Source organism: Electrona antarctica (genome assembly GCF_951216825.1).
Source record: "Electrona antarctica genome assembly, chromosome: 14".
NCBI classification, from domain to species: Eukaryota; Metazoa; Chordata; class Actinopteri; order Myctophiformes; family Myctophidae; genus Electrona; species Electrona antarctica.
In genome coordinates, this window is record NC_136795.1 from 36,722,218 (window position 1) to 36,735,258 (window position 13,041).

A 13,041-nucleotide genomic window follows, 5' to 3' on the forward strand; every position below is an offset into this window, starting at 1 on the left:
CTCCCAGTGACCCGCTGCTGCGTTAAAGAGACCCATGCCTGCCCTTGTTGCCGCTTTACACAACCTTTACTTTGTGTACTCTAGCATGTAAGCCCAGCCCACTCCATTCCAAACCCCAGCCACCTCCCAGAACCATCCCTAGCCGCCGCCGCCCCCCCACCACCGAGCTCTCCCCTCTCCCTCCCCCTCCCACAGAGTTGAGCTTGGTAACTGTACAGTATATCGGGGAGAGGGGGGCGCAGTCCTTGTGCTGAACTGAAGAGGGGGAGGGTCGAAGGAAGTAGGGGAGGGAGGGATGGAGGGGAGGGAGGGAGGGAGGAGGAAGGCGGGGACGCTGCGTCTCAGTCGTCTTCTAGACCCTGGTTGAGTAGAAAGTTGGCCGCCAGGTTCTCGTTCTTCTCGCAGGCGAAGTAGGCCTGAATCACCAGAGCCTCTGGGAAACCCAATGCTTTTAACTGACCGCCAGACAGGTAGTTAAGAGAGAAGAGACAGAAAGAAGATGGGGAGTGTGGGGGGGACAAAATAAAACATGTTAATCTTGGAATAAAAATAACTGGCTATCTATGGTGTTTAGTTTGGTTCATGTTTGTCTTGTTTTTGTCTTTATCTCAACTCTCAACTGTCAACTCATTGGTTTACCAATGATGATTAGGGATTAGGGTATAGTCAACGGTTAGCCAAATCAGAATACGCAAATCAGACTTGTTCATTTTCATAATAATTATGCATTTCTACACTGGGAGGAGTTCAGACAGAGAGTGAGCAAGACCTAAGGAAGATGAAAGTGTAGCTCAGTTTGGGACCATTTCACAAAGTTATCAACACACGTTATGATACAGGCCAAGCGATCCATTATGCACCGATGGGGACTCAGAAGAAGGCTATGCAACTTATCCTATCATTTTAATTCACTTGCTGCCATCTGGTGCCATCTAGTGGCTGCATCTGTACTCGAGAATTGCCATAATGTATGTCAACAGAGAAGCTCTCAGTTTGAATGCCGTTCACTCGGAAATGGAAGACGGGAAGTGAAAAACCGACGATCTCGGCACCGAAGGATCAAAATACGTCAAAAGAGGATCTAGGCGACCTATTCTTTAAGACTGCAAAAAGAGCTGGGAGAAATGGATAGAGTATTTAGCTGGGGGGGCGGATATGGAGTGAATATGGGCTGTGTCTTTCCGGTTGTCAATGAATCCAAAAGTCTGTAATATGTATTGTTGTTGCTTGTTGTACATCCCATGACCTCATTTGTTTGTTTGTTTTTTTATTATTATTCTGTTTCTTCTGTTGATGTTTTTGTTTTAATGTATGCCTTGTTTGTCTTGTGTCTCTTGCATATTAAAAAATTCAAAAAAAAAAGAGTTAAAAAAAAAAGAGGATCTAGGCAGCGAGTGAATCCTTAGTCTTGGGATGGGGTCTAAACCAACTCACCCTCTCAATGGCTTCCTTCTCCTGTGGTGTGACCTGGATGTAGTTGACGGGCGCCCCTTCCTCCCCGGCAGCCCCCAGCTCGCCCACCTCTGGGACGTCTCCCCCCTCCCCCGCAGGCTCGTTCAGCATCTGGATGAACAGCTCCTGGTGCTGGCTAATTTGCTGGGGAGAGCGGGAAAGAGACATAAAAGCAATACAATGAGAATTCTAATTCAATACAATGTTTTCGATCTTGCATACTTTATGCACATGTGTTTTATTAAAAATTGTAATGTTACTGTCATTTGTGTGGATAGTACCCGTCACGAGAGGGTGATGTGTCTAATATTTGCAGTGGTTTGGCATCATGTATCATCTGTTGCCTGACAGCCTTGTTATTATGCGCTACCAAATCAAACGATGTGCGCTTCCAACAAGCCTCAGACACGCTGCAGTGAAATAAACCACATGGCAAGCGCAGTGCACCTTCGTGCTTGTGCTGCCGTGCTGTTAATCATAAATGTTTAGTTATAGCAACCGAATGCGTTCCTTATACAAGACGCAGGATCAATTTCACCCAAAAACACATCCGGAGAGGTCAAACACGTGTATGTTTGTGCGTGTTACCTGTAGAAGTTGTGGGTTTTCCCGGCCCAACTGCTGTAGGAGAGCGGGCAGCAGTGAAGGGTTCTGCTGGATGGCCAGTCTCATGTTCAGGAACTGGGGCTGAGTCCGTAGGAACTCCAGCGGGTTCTCCCCTGATGGGGTGAAAAAACAAAACAAAAAGCATGAGTATATCAAAAGAAAAAGTTGTTTTGGATTATTTTGTAGCATTCCGTCTCATACTTTAGATTAGAGATGCACGATATGAAATCAGCCATAAAGATGCCATATCGGTATCGTACCGGTCTCAAAATAATTAGTTTATTTTCACCGATATTTATGACGCAATAATAATGTGACCGTTAATGTCTTTGTACTCGCAGAGTTCCAAGCCATACCCTCAACTAGGGACGGGGCCTCTGTAGTCCGTCCAGAAGCAGGAGGCTGTACAGGGGGATTCGTCTCCTGGACTGGACTGCTAGGGATACCCTGCAAACACACCACCACACAATAAACAATACTTTTCAGGCCAAGAAGAACCCCTTAGCTGAGAAACGGATGAATCAGGGACTAGAGTGTTAACTTGTCACGATACTGGATTTCAAACATTGATGATATTTTGAAAAGTATTGATATTCGATGACATCTTCGATACCACGCAACCACAGAGATATCTGCGGTTTTAACATTGTAAGTACAAATAAAAAGCTGTGCAATCAGTATGGATCATAAACCAAAGTAAATTTGTGAAGCACAACCTCATTTAATTTCTATCTGACCATAGTCAACCCCATCATCTTGGTTTCTATTCAGATACTAACCAATGCATCCGGTCTAAGGCCAGCCTACTCAAACTATATCCCCCCCACACAAAGGAGATGCATACAAGGACACAAATATTATAGGTGCAGTAAGGTTACATTTCCAAAATCAGAAGGGAATCGGAACGCAGCGAATCAGCCATTTCCAAACAGCACTAAACAAGCCTTACATAAATAGAAATACGAGCGACGATAAGCATAACGCAGCGGGCGCTAGGATAGGAGAAAAGACACAACAGAGACAAATATGTCAATGACACTCAATGTATATATTCAGGGTATTATATCTTGAATGCCAAGTGAAAATGATTGTGTTGTACTGTACATTACAAGACCACCTTGCTGAGACACAGTAAAGGAATCACTCTCCACCTGGTTTAACCCATTACCTGGAATGCATCTGTGTCATGGTTAGCTTTCAACCACTTTTAACCATTCTTTTATACTTTCGCTGTTGAAAAATAGTAGATCTACAAGCTCATAGCATGGCACCGAGTGCTGCACTATGAGCTTGAGCTTTTTTTTATCGTGAAAATGTGTGCAAATCTTTTGAATATATATTCTTTCACATAGAATGTTTTTAACTCAATATTTGCTTCTGGGGGTGGTCCCTGGAACAATATATTTTCAGAAATACACATAATTCTGGGGCTCCTTGACATGAAAACGTTTGAGCCACCACCGTTACGTTTTTCAGAAGACATTTTGTAGAATCTGGTCTCAGGTCTCAATGGTATAATGTCCTGGTGCTTTACGTCTACTTCATTTTACTGTAGTCTAAACTGTGTGTGTGTGTGTGTGTGTGTGTGTGTGTGTGTGTGTGTGTGTGTGTGTGCTGGTTGTCACTCACAGTGAGGAGGTACTCCACAGCCCTGTGAGGGTTGTTGAAGCTGGCCCGTAGAGCAGCCACCACCCCTTCCCTCTCATATCCCATAGACATGATCTCCGTTAGCATGGCCTCGTACTCTGCTCCCGTCACTGCATGGGCACAACACAAGGACCAAGTCACAAACATTTAGTACAGAACACAATGGGCTCTATGGACACAGAAAACAGAATAACCCTTCCCATTTCCGGGCCGCTCCCCTACTTCCCGATGATAGTAATTAAGGCTTGGTTCCATTTAGTTTACAGTGGTTTTTAACCCATTCAGGCCCGACGTTGAAATAAAAAAAACGTTCGCTCTGAAAGAATATATATTCAAAGATTTGTGCCGCAGTTTCCCGATTAAAAAAAAAGTAGCAGACCTACAAGCTCGTAGCGCGCCACTCGGTGGCGCGCTATGAGCTTGTAGATCTGCTATTTTTCAATAGCTAAAGCATAACATAATGCTAACACCAAAAGGGGTTCCCGCCCAAAATGGGTTAAAGTTGTTTTTATTTCAAGGACCCCCATAACTCTTAAGAGTGTACAAATGGAACCAAATGGACCAAACGGTCCATTTGTACACTTTCAGAGTTACAGAACCGTACGGGGCCACTTGGAACCACACTCAAGGACACTGGTCAAAAAAGCTGCAGTCGAAATCCAGCTTTCGTCTAGAATGGAACAGAGCCTTCATTAGTATCATCGATAACACCAGTGAAGGAAGTAGGTAAGGGGCACAGCCAAGTCACATTTACATCAGGGGTCTTACATTTTTCAGGCCAAGGAGGACCACTTAGATGAGAGATTAAGCAGGGACCCCCCACTTCCTATTGTATACAATTGTGATGCAGATTAAACCTTTTCATAGATTTCATAAACAGACTATCAGTGTTGTGTGAATTAATGTTGTTTATTTCAGACAGTTAACCACTGAAACCCTCAATAATTGGTAAACTTGACCGCTGGCTCTGTACTGTTCTGTCTGGTAGATCTGCTGTTTTTTCCCCCTCTACACAAAACCTCTTTGCAGAGAGAAATCATGACATTTTAAAACGTTCTATGACTTTTCCGTTTAAAAAACAAACATAGAACAGACCTTTGAACTATCCAATATAAACACACAATGAAAACTATTTTGGTAGTGGCTTCACATGTCAAAATATCTACCATACAATATTGAGCTTACAGTTTTGGTGTAGTTGAACAAAGTGGGAATCCCCAATGCTCTATGCGTCTCGATACAGGGGAGAGCTTCATGCTGTTGCATACTAAACAGACACAAACGTTGTGTGCTTTGACCCGTTCATTCTCTGGTCCACACCAACCAATTTCTTTGCCCGAAAGTTCAACCCCAAGACATTACAGAAATATGTATCCATATACACTACAATCCTAGTCCTCACAGAACCAAGACGTTCTGTTCTCAAATCAGATTCTTGTCATGTGATTTGGTAGCTAATTTCATGTTTTGCCACAGCCAATCTAAGCGAGAATGCAAAACATTCGACAGTTATCACCAAGCCAGACAGAGGTCCACACGTACCCAGCGCTGAGGAGGCCTCCACCCCCTGTCCAAGTCCACTCGAGCTACAAAACAGAATAAAAAAAATTCAACACAGCATGAGTGGGACACTATGGTAACAAGTGATTATATTGCTATGAAAATATGTTGTGAACTAAACCATTGTCACTGGCTTGAGCTCTAGCTTTCAATTGACTGATATTGGACAGACTGTTAACAGATGTATTTATTCCCCTTCTATAGGGATGTCCCACTTTCCTCAACTAAAACATGTTTACAGAGACCCCTCTAAACATCTTCTACCTGGCTGGTTGCTGTGGTTCTACGTCTGCAGGAGTTGGCTCCTCTTTGGCCTCCTCGGGGGGGATGGGGACCGCTGCTGGGGTTGGGGCTGGGACAGCAGCTGTTGATGTGGAGCCAGAGTCTTGGACTGGAGGCTTGGGCGCTTCCGAGGGTGGAGGTGAAGCAGCAGCAGCCGCAGGCTTTGCCTATACAACCAAAAGCAGTCATGATTAGGGAAACGATAATCTGCAACACCACCACGATTCAAACCCAGGTCTGAAACCATAAACCAACCATCTACCACTTATGCAAAGGGGAATGCCCCTTACCAAATGAGATATTAGCCAGCGGTGAATCCCACAACCAAGGCAGATTATCGTTCTGGGCTTCAAGGAGGGATTTGGAAGTAGCAATACTGGTGCAGGTTTCTTTCTTATATACAGACCATCAGACAGAGGTCCGGTAGTTTTTCTCTAGACTTTATACAGAATTCTCGACCAATACAAATAACTTAACGTTGAACGGATCATTGCTGTGAACATGAACTAAATCGTTCATTCACTGAAATGGGATGTGCGTGTCTTTTTAAGCAGTTTACCAGCTTCTCTCTCAACTAATTTACTGTCTCATTCAAATAGATTAGAACTGATTCCCAACCCAACTGTACACAACTTGGACACACTGCTTACCACAGGCACTGGGTGCACCTCAACACAGGGCTCAAGCTTGTTTCGGTTGGTGGGCATTTTCAATGCCAGCATGGTTTGTAGAAACGTAAAGAGGGCGTGGCATGAGGTGGGCTTTCAGCTCGTCAGAAATTTTCAGTAGCACCGAAGAGCTGACTTTAGTACGGTACCCGCCCCCCCGAACCTCAAATGACGTCACAGTAGGTGCGTTTACATGGACACCTTTCTTCCAATCTGATTAAAATAAACCCGATTGAAGGTTTTGGATCAAGTGTTTACATGGGGCAAGTTCAATCCGATCAGGTGTTTACATGTGCCCACTTTTAATCAGATTAGCTGCTGTTTGTATAATGAAATCAGACCCATCTGAACAGAGTGGTGATGTACTCAGGGGCGGCCTTAGAGATCGGGAGGCCCCGTTCATGACGTCATAATTTTAATAATTAATAATTATTATTTAAAAAAAAAAAAATGTTTTTTTCCCCTCTTTTTTGTCAGTGTCTCAGCGCTGCTAGTGCAGTGAGTGCACGCGGGAGGCCCCGTTCATGACGTCATAATTTTAATAATTAATAATTATTATCCAAAAAAACCTGCAGCAATTATTAGCTGATGCCAACTAGTGGTAAGTGGACGTACAGGAGGAGGATGAATAATTGACTAGGCTGATTGGAAGGATGTGATGCAATGCAATACTACTACTACTACAAATAATAATAATAATAATAATAATTACATAATTTTTAAATTCAATTGAAATGATTGAGACATATATAAGGCCGCCACTGGATGTACTGTACTCGTTCTGTACTAATACTGTACTTGTACTGTAGCCTACTACATTGTACTGTACTGATACCGTACTTGTACTGTAGCCTACTACATTGTACTGTACTGTACTGATACCGTACTTGTACTGTAGCCTACTACATTGTACTGTACTCGTACTGTAATGCACTTGTACTGTAGTCGTACTGTACTTACTTGTACTATACTGTACTCATACTGTACTACATTGTACTGTAGGGCATTCACTTCTAGTCAGTTTTACTAGTTGACTAGTTGCCTAGTTTACTAGTCGACTAGTTGATTAACACCTTGGATGTCCAAGTCAGAGTTCTCCGTCCAAGTTCAAGGTCATGGTCAAGTGCCCAACACGGAGATTGATAAACAGGACGGAGATTAATGAAAACAAAACCGTTCGCATCGCTCTAGAGCCTTGGAGCGCTTGTTGCCCGATCCGATGACGTGTCAAAAAGTGACACGTCATCGAAAATCTCCCCTGCCTGTTTAGCTGACGAAAACGAAAATCTTAAAACGATCATAACTCCCGATCTAAATCATCCCGTCTAATTCTGAAAAAAGATCCTGTGTTTGACGGCCTTCCGCGGTCCAGTCGCTAGTCGCGATAGATTTATTATGACCTCCCGTTGTTGTCGAACGACTCTAGAGTGGTGTGGCTATTGTTAGCTGCTACACAGACATGCACACCAACTTCCGGTGCGCCGGTAAAAGTGGTCCGTGCGCTACAAATGATGGGCACCCTGGATGAAATGGATTAAATAGTTCCGGGCTTCTAAGGTGTTTTAACTACCTATTATGTAAAAGTATAGTACAGTACAGTACAGTAGGCTGAGAGTACACTCCACTAAAAAAATCTCAACTTCCCATCATGCACCTGTGCACGGTGTGAAGCTCGACAGCGCCACTTTGTCACCTGTTGGTACCCTAAACGGACAGACAGACATAGGGACACACATTGCCGTTCCTTAAGTGGCTGCACCACTCAATAATACATTATTATTATTATACACACAGCTAACCATATTATTATTAATAGGCCTATTATTACTATAAAATGGGTCACCACATGTGTTTTCCCACTTTTACCCATTCTTCCCTCCCGCCTTTACACACACTGAACTGTTTTTTGTTTGGGTTTTTTTAATCGGCCCCCAATGCTCGAGGCCCGTTTCAATTGAAACGATTGAAACATATATAAGGCCGCCACTGGATGTATTTGGATTTGTTTCGTTAATGAAGCAGCAGAACAGTTTGACTTCAACTTTTCTGATGGGGGAAATGAGTGGAGAAGATGAGCAGAAGAACAAAGGGATTGTAATGGTAGGCCTACCTAATATCTATAGGCTATAGAGCGCCGCAGTCCCGCCCCCTACCATGGCCCAGGAAATGAATCCCAATGCATTTTTCCCATAGACATTTCAAAAAGTAAATAAATAAAATAAATACTTTCTGAAATGTCTATGAGGAAAATGAACGGAGAATCATTTCCTGGGCCATGTAGGGGGCGGGACTGCGACGCTCTATAGGCCTACTGTTACAACGCTGCTGTTTGTGTAGGCCTACAGGCTACAGCCCTACTTGTAGATGGGCTTGCCCACTTCCAACCCATGCCAGTTAGCCCACATGTAGACCATGTTGGAACTACATGGGCTTGCCCACTTCCAACCCATGCAAGTTAGCCCACATGTAGACCATGTTGGACCAATATGGGCTTGCCTACTTCCAACCCATGCCAGTTAGCCCTTGTGTAGACCACGTGGGACCTATATAGGCTTGCCCACTTCCAACCCATGCAAGTTAGCCCACATGTAGACCATGTTGGAACTACATGTTCCCAGTTCAAGCCCATTCCCACTTGTACCCATGTATTCCGCATTGAAACCACATGGGACCCAAGTGGGCGTGCTGGCTGGGTTCCATCTCTCCTCTCTCATCTCTGTCGAGAATGCAACTAGCCTACTTGGACTGTGTCTGTTTAGCAATGGTAGGCTACTGAATGGTAGAGCCTTCAGACGTCGGAGTTGATTGATTTCCAGTTTATTTTGTGGCTAGTAATTAATAACCCTTATGGTCTGAGTCGTCTCGTCTTTATACTATTTATTATTAATTCAGCTTTCACATTTTACCCTACCCTATAGTTGCAATGGAAAGATTATATTAAATATCTATATACAATGAAAAATATTAAGAGTAGGCTACATGGCATGCAAGCCATTTAAAATGTAAAATAGGCTAATGTGGAATTTTACGCAGGTGGTTCCAAATGATGAATTGATTACATCACTAGCAAAAGACGTGAAACTAGGTCAAATCAATTACTGTAGCTGCAGCGGAGCTGTTCCAACTCTGACTTGAAGCAGCGGAGCTGGTCCGACTCTGACTCACTTGAAGCACACTAAACTGACCAGCTTCAAGTTTAAACCATAATGGCATGTAGGCATAGTATTGGATATCAACTTTCTTCAGCCAAACAGAAACAGATCTGCGATCACAGAGGCAGGGGTGGGGGGGGCAGCGCATGCAACTTCAGGTAGCCTACGAGTGATTCTCATCATCCATTATCTCAGTGGCTGCAACACTTTTATTTATTTATACTTTTTATTTGCATGGGAGATTTTCGGCAATAGTTCCGTGTGTGTGCGCGCACGTGCGCTTGCAGAGAGAGAGGGGGAGAGGGAACGAGAGAGGAATACCGCCTCATCGCACTGCCAAAAACAAGGAGGTTAAGCAACAGAAATTGCCGACGATTTGATGTGCAGAAAGAACATATCAGATTCTAATCGGGTTAAGGTGTATACATGGAAGAAATGTCCTCTTGATCGGGTCTAAAAAAAGTCTAGACCACCCCTCTGCACCCGATTAGAATTTAAATCGGGTCGGACTTGATCGGGTTTATTTAGGTGTATACATGGATATTTTAAATCGGGTGTATTTAAAACCTTGTTTTAACCCGATTAGAACGTGACATGTAAACGTGCCTAGTGTAGGCTCTACAGAGCCGAACAGACTTTTATTCGGCTCTAAAATAGGAGTATGAATCGCACCTTAGATAGCACTTTTTGTAGAATTAGATTAGAGTATATATGTATAGTTTTAGTTTATATGTATAGTTTCATTATATAGATATTCCACTGTTACGTTCTTAGCTTACGCATGTTTCATGATAAACTTTTTATGTATGTGATGTATTGCCATGCTTTTTGTTCTTGCTTAATGTAAATCGCTCTGGATTAAGAGCGTCTGCTAAATGCCTAAATTGTAATTGGGTGGAATGCAAGCCCCCAGAACAGTGAAGTTCAGTGAAGCGGCCGTCGCCTGGTGTGTAAATCTGGGGCGACTGTGGCTCAGGAGTTAGAGCAGGTCGTCCAATAATCCATGGGTCGGCGGTTCGAATCCCAGCTCCTCCTGTCTACATGTCGAAGTGTCCTTGGGCAAGACACTGAACCCCAAATTGCTCCCAATGTGCTGGTTGGTACCTTGCATGGCTTCCGCCGCAATCGATGTATGAATGATTGTGAATGGGTGAATGTAATACACATGTAAAGCGCCTTGGATAAAGGCACTATATAAATGCACCATTTACCATAGCAACACTTCCGCATTTAAAATGCTACTGCGGGTGCGTCTACTGTTTGAAACCCTAAGTAGTGCGCCTGCTCTGCGCTCTAGACTTCAGAATGCAAAGTAGATCGTTCTTCCGGATGCTTCAAGCGCCACAAAGCAACTTTCATTGCAATCAATAACTGGGGGCGGAGCAGTCCGCCCTCTAGATACATTATAAGTATAACTCTATATATGGTGCAATGGTCCTGGACCTCAGGTTTCCCTGTTTATCACGTTATTGATGGTATGACTAAAGGCCAATAAATGCTCCTTCCAACATCTGAACTTTTCTTCAGAAATTGCGGTGATATAAATAGAACTTGTGCACCCCCAGATGTCATGACGATCCCTCCAAAATGTAGTTTGGGGAAAAACCTGTCCGTAGTTTAAAGTCAGAAGGAGCATGTATTGGTCATCAAAATATTGGCCCAGGAATGCTCAAAAACTGCATGAATTCAATGCTTCATGGGGCTTAAAATGTATAGAAAATAGGGTGAAAGTCACTTTAAAACAATTACAAGTATTTAAATGTAAAATGTAATTTACACAGCAGTCAGATCTCACCTTAGACACCATAACTACTACAAAATTCTTCTCATCAATTTTATAGTCTTTAATAGGCGTGTCATCTTGCAGGATTTTGCCGGCATATATCAACTTCTGGCCTGATACTGGGAAATTATCTTTCCCTCTTTCTGCTTCTATCTTCTCCTTCAAGTCCTTCACCTGAAAAATAACAAAGATGAACATGATCATTAAGTCAATTATTATTCAGTGTGACAAACCATGATGATGGGGCTAAACATCCTATTGCCTGCCAGGTAACTAAATTAGCCACATTGAAGCTCTACCTACCAATGGAAAATCAAGCTGCCTTGCTTCATTACATTATTGTGCTCATGCTACCAAAAATGAAAAGTGCAAATAGTTTGTTTTTTACGTTTATCAGCTACGAGTGTTTGCAGAGTTAAATGAACCTTGTCATATCTCAAACACGCACGACAACTTAACACAGGCGTTACCTGCGAGTAACTCACCTATACGGTTTAATGGTTACCAGCTGTTAACTTGTACTAACTTTAGTTGGGTTGGTTGACAATGACAAGAGTCAATAATAGTTAAATGTTGGCAATATTGGCCACTAGTTGCCAACTTTTAGTGGAGGTTTCGATTGCAGGAATAAAACGACGTTGTTGTTCTATTCTGGCTCATTTACCAGAAAGCTATCACGATCGTTACGAATGATGGAACATGCAGAATGATTTTGTACAGTGAGCTGGCTAACGTTAGCTAGCTGGCCAGTTAGCATCGATGCTATTAGCATAGCCCCGTTTACATGTGGCTCGCGGGGCTAATATTTACGTTTAGTTAATGCAAACTGCGTCAACCAGGGGCCTTCAAGCGACCGCGAGTCGACACACTGGAACAAAGCCTACAAGTTGAACGTGGCGAAAAGAAGCCCCCACGACAAGGTTCCACGGCTGCTCACATTAGCCGCTAGCTAATAAAGTTAGCGAGCTAGCATATAGTAGTAGCCACTCACCGTTTGTTCAGGGTCTATCTCAATCTGAATAGTCTGCTGTTGCAGCGTTTTAAGTGTGATCTGCATGGCGGCGATGGATGGATGACGCCCGTCTTCTGCGTCCTTGATTCGCAAAACAACTCGCTACTAGAGCACAAATTAAAATTATATTAAACTTGAACTTTTGGTCAGGATTCTAAACCGTGAAATGTGTGTATCCATGAGCACTCAGCAAATCGCCATCTTTGGTGACAAGTTGGGTGGTGCTGCAGTGTGGAAGGCTCCCTCCTCCGGAGGGGGTTAGGGGTTAGTGCAGCGCCGCACAGACTGGCTGCCACAGTATATGATCAGTCACACAGCGCAAAGCAGTGAAAGCACGGGACGCGAGCCTATCCAGAGATGTTGTAGATCTGTGAATCTACCGCAGCGCACCTCATGCAAGGTTACACCCCTGTTCCCCTCATGCGAGGCTCTTTATGATGCTCGTGAGCCCCCGGCCGTTAACGGTGCCGGTGCGTTGACGTTCAGTGGGTCGAGGCGTCGACTCCGTTGAGCAGAAAGCAATTATAATACAATTTGAAAATAACATCATAATTTAACATATCAGACATAAAATGGGAGATACAGTGGGATTGGGTATATTTTTCTATCTCTTAATTTGTTATAATTAAGATTTAATTTAATTTTACGGCAAGCATACAGTTATTGAATTGTTTACAATTCAGTTTCACCAGGATCATTAAAATCATGATGATTAGAATTGAACTTCAGAACATCCCACTCCACTGACACATGCCTCCTCTATTTGAGTGACCACAGGTGGATGCTGGCAAATACTGTGGCATGGTCATGCTGGACCTCCAAAAGGCTTTTGACACTGAACCACTCCATACTGGTTAACAAGCTAAAAGCAATTGGTTT

The 13,041-nt window shown here is 43.4% G+C and overlaps 1 protein-coding gene across 1 annotated transcript; it reads right to left on the minus strand.

The window, feature by feature from the left end:
• Nucleotides 1–289: 289 nt before the first annotated feature.
• On the minus strand, nucleotides 290–12,480 carry rad23aa (RAD23 homolog A, nucleotide excision repair protein a). The gene is made up of 9 exons (XM_079519420.1): nucleotides 12,142–12,480; nucleotides 11,163–11,324; nucleotides 5,530–5,714; nucleotides 5,248–5,291; nucleotides 3,688–3,815; nucleotides 2,415–2,505; nucleotides 2,041–2,171; nucleotides 1,435–1,596; nucleotides 290–455 (listed from the first exon to the last, which is right to left on the minus strand). The coding sequence occupies exons 1-9, from the start codon at nucleotides 12,205–12,207 to the stop codon at nucleotides 342–344; spliced, it is 1,083 nt and encodes a 360-aa protein (XP_079375546.1). The 5' UTR covers nucleotides 12,208–12,480; the 3' UTR covers nucleotides 290–341.
• Nucleotides 12,481–13,041: the final 561 nt, after the last annotated feature.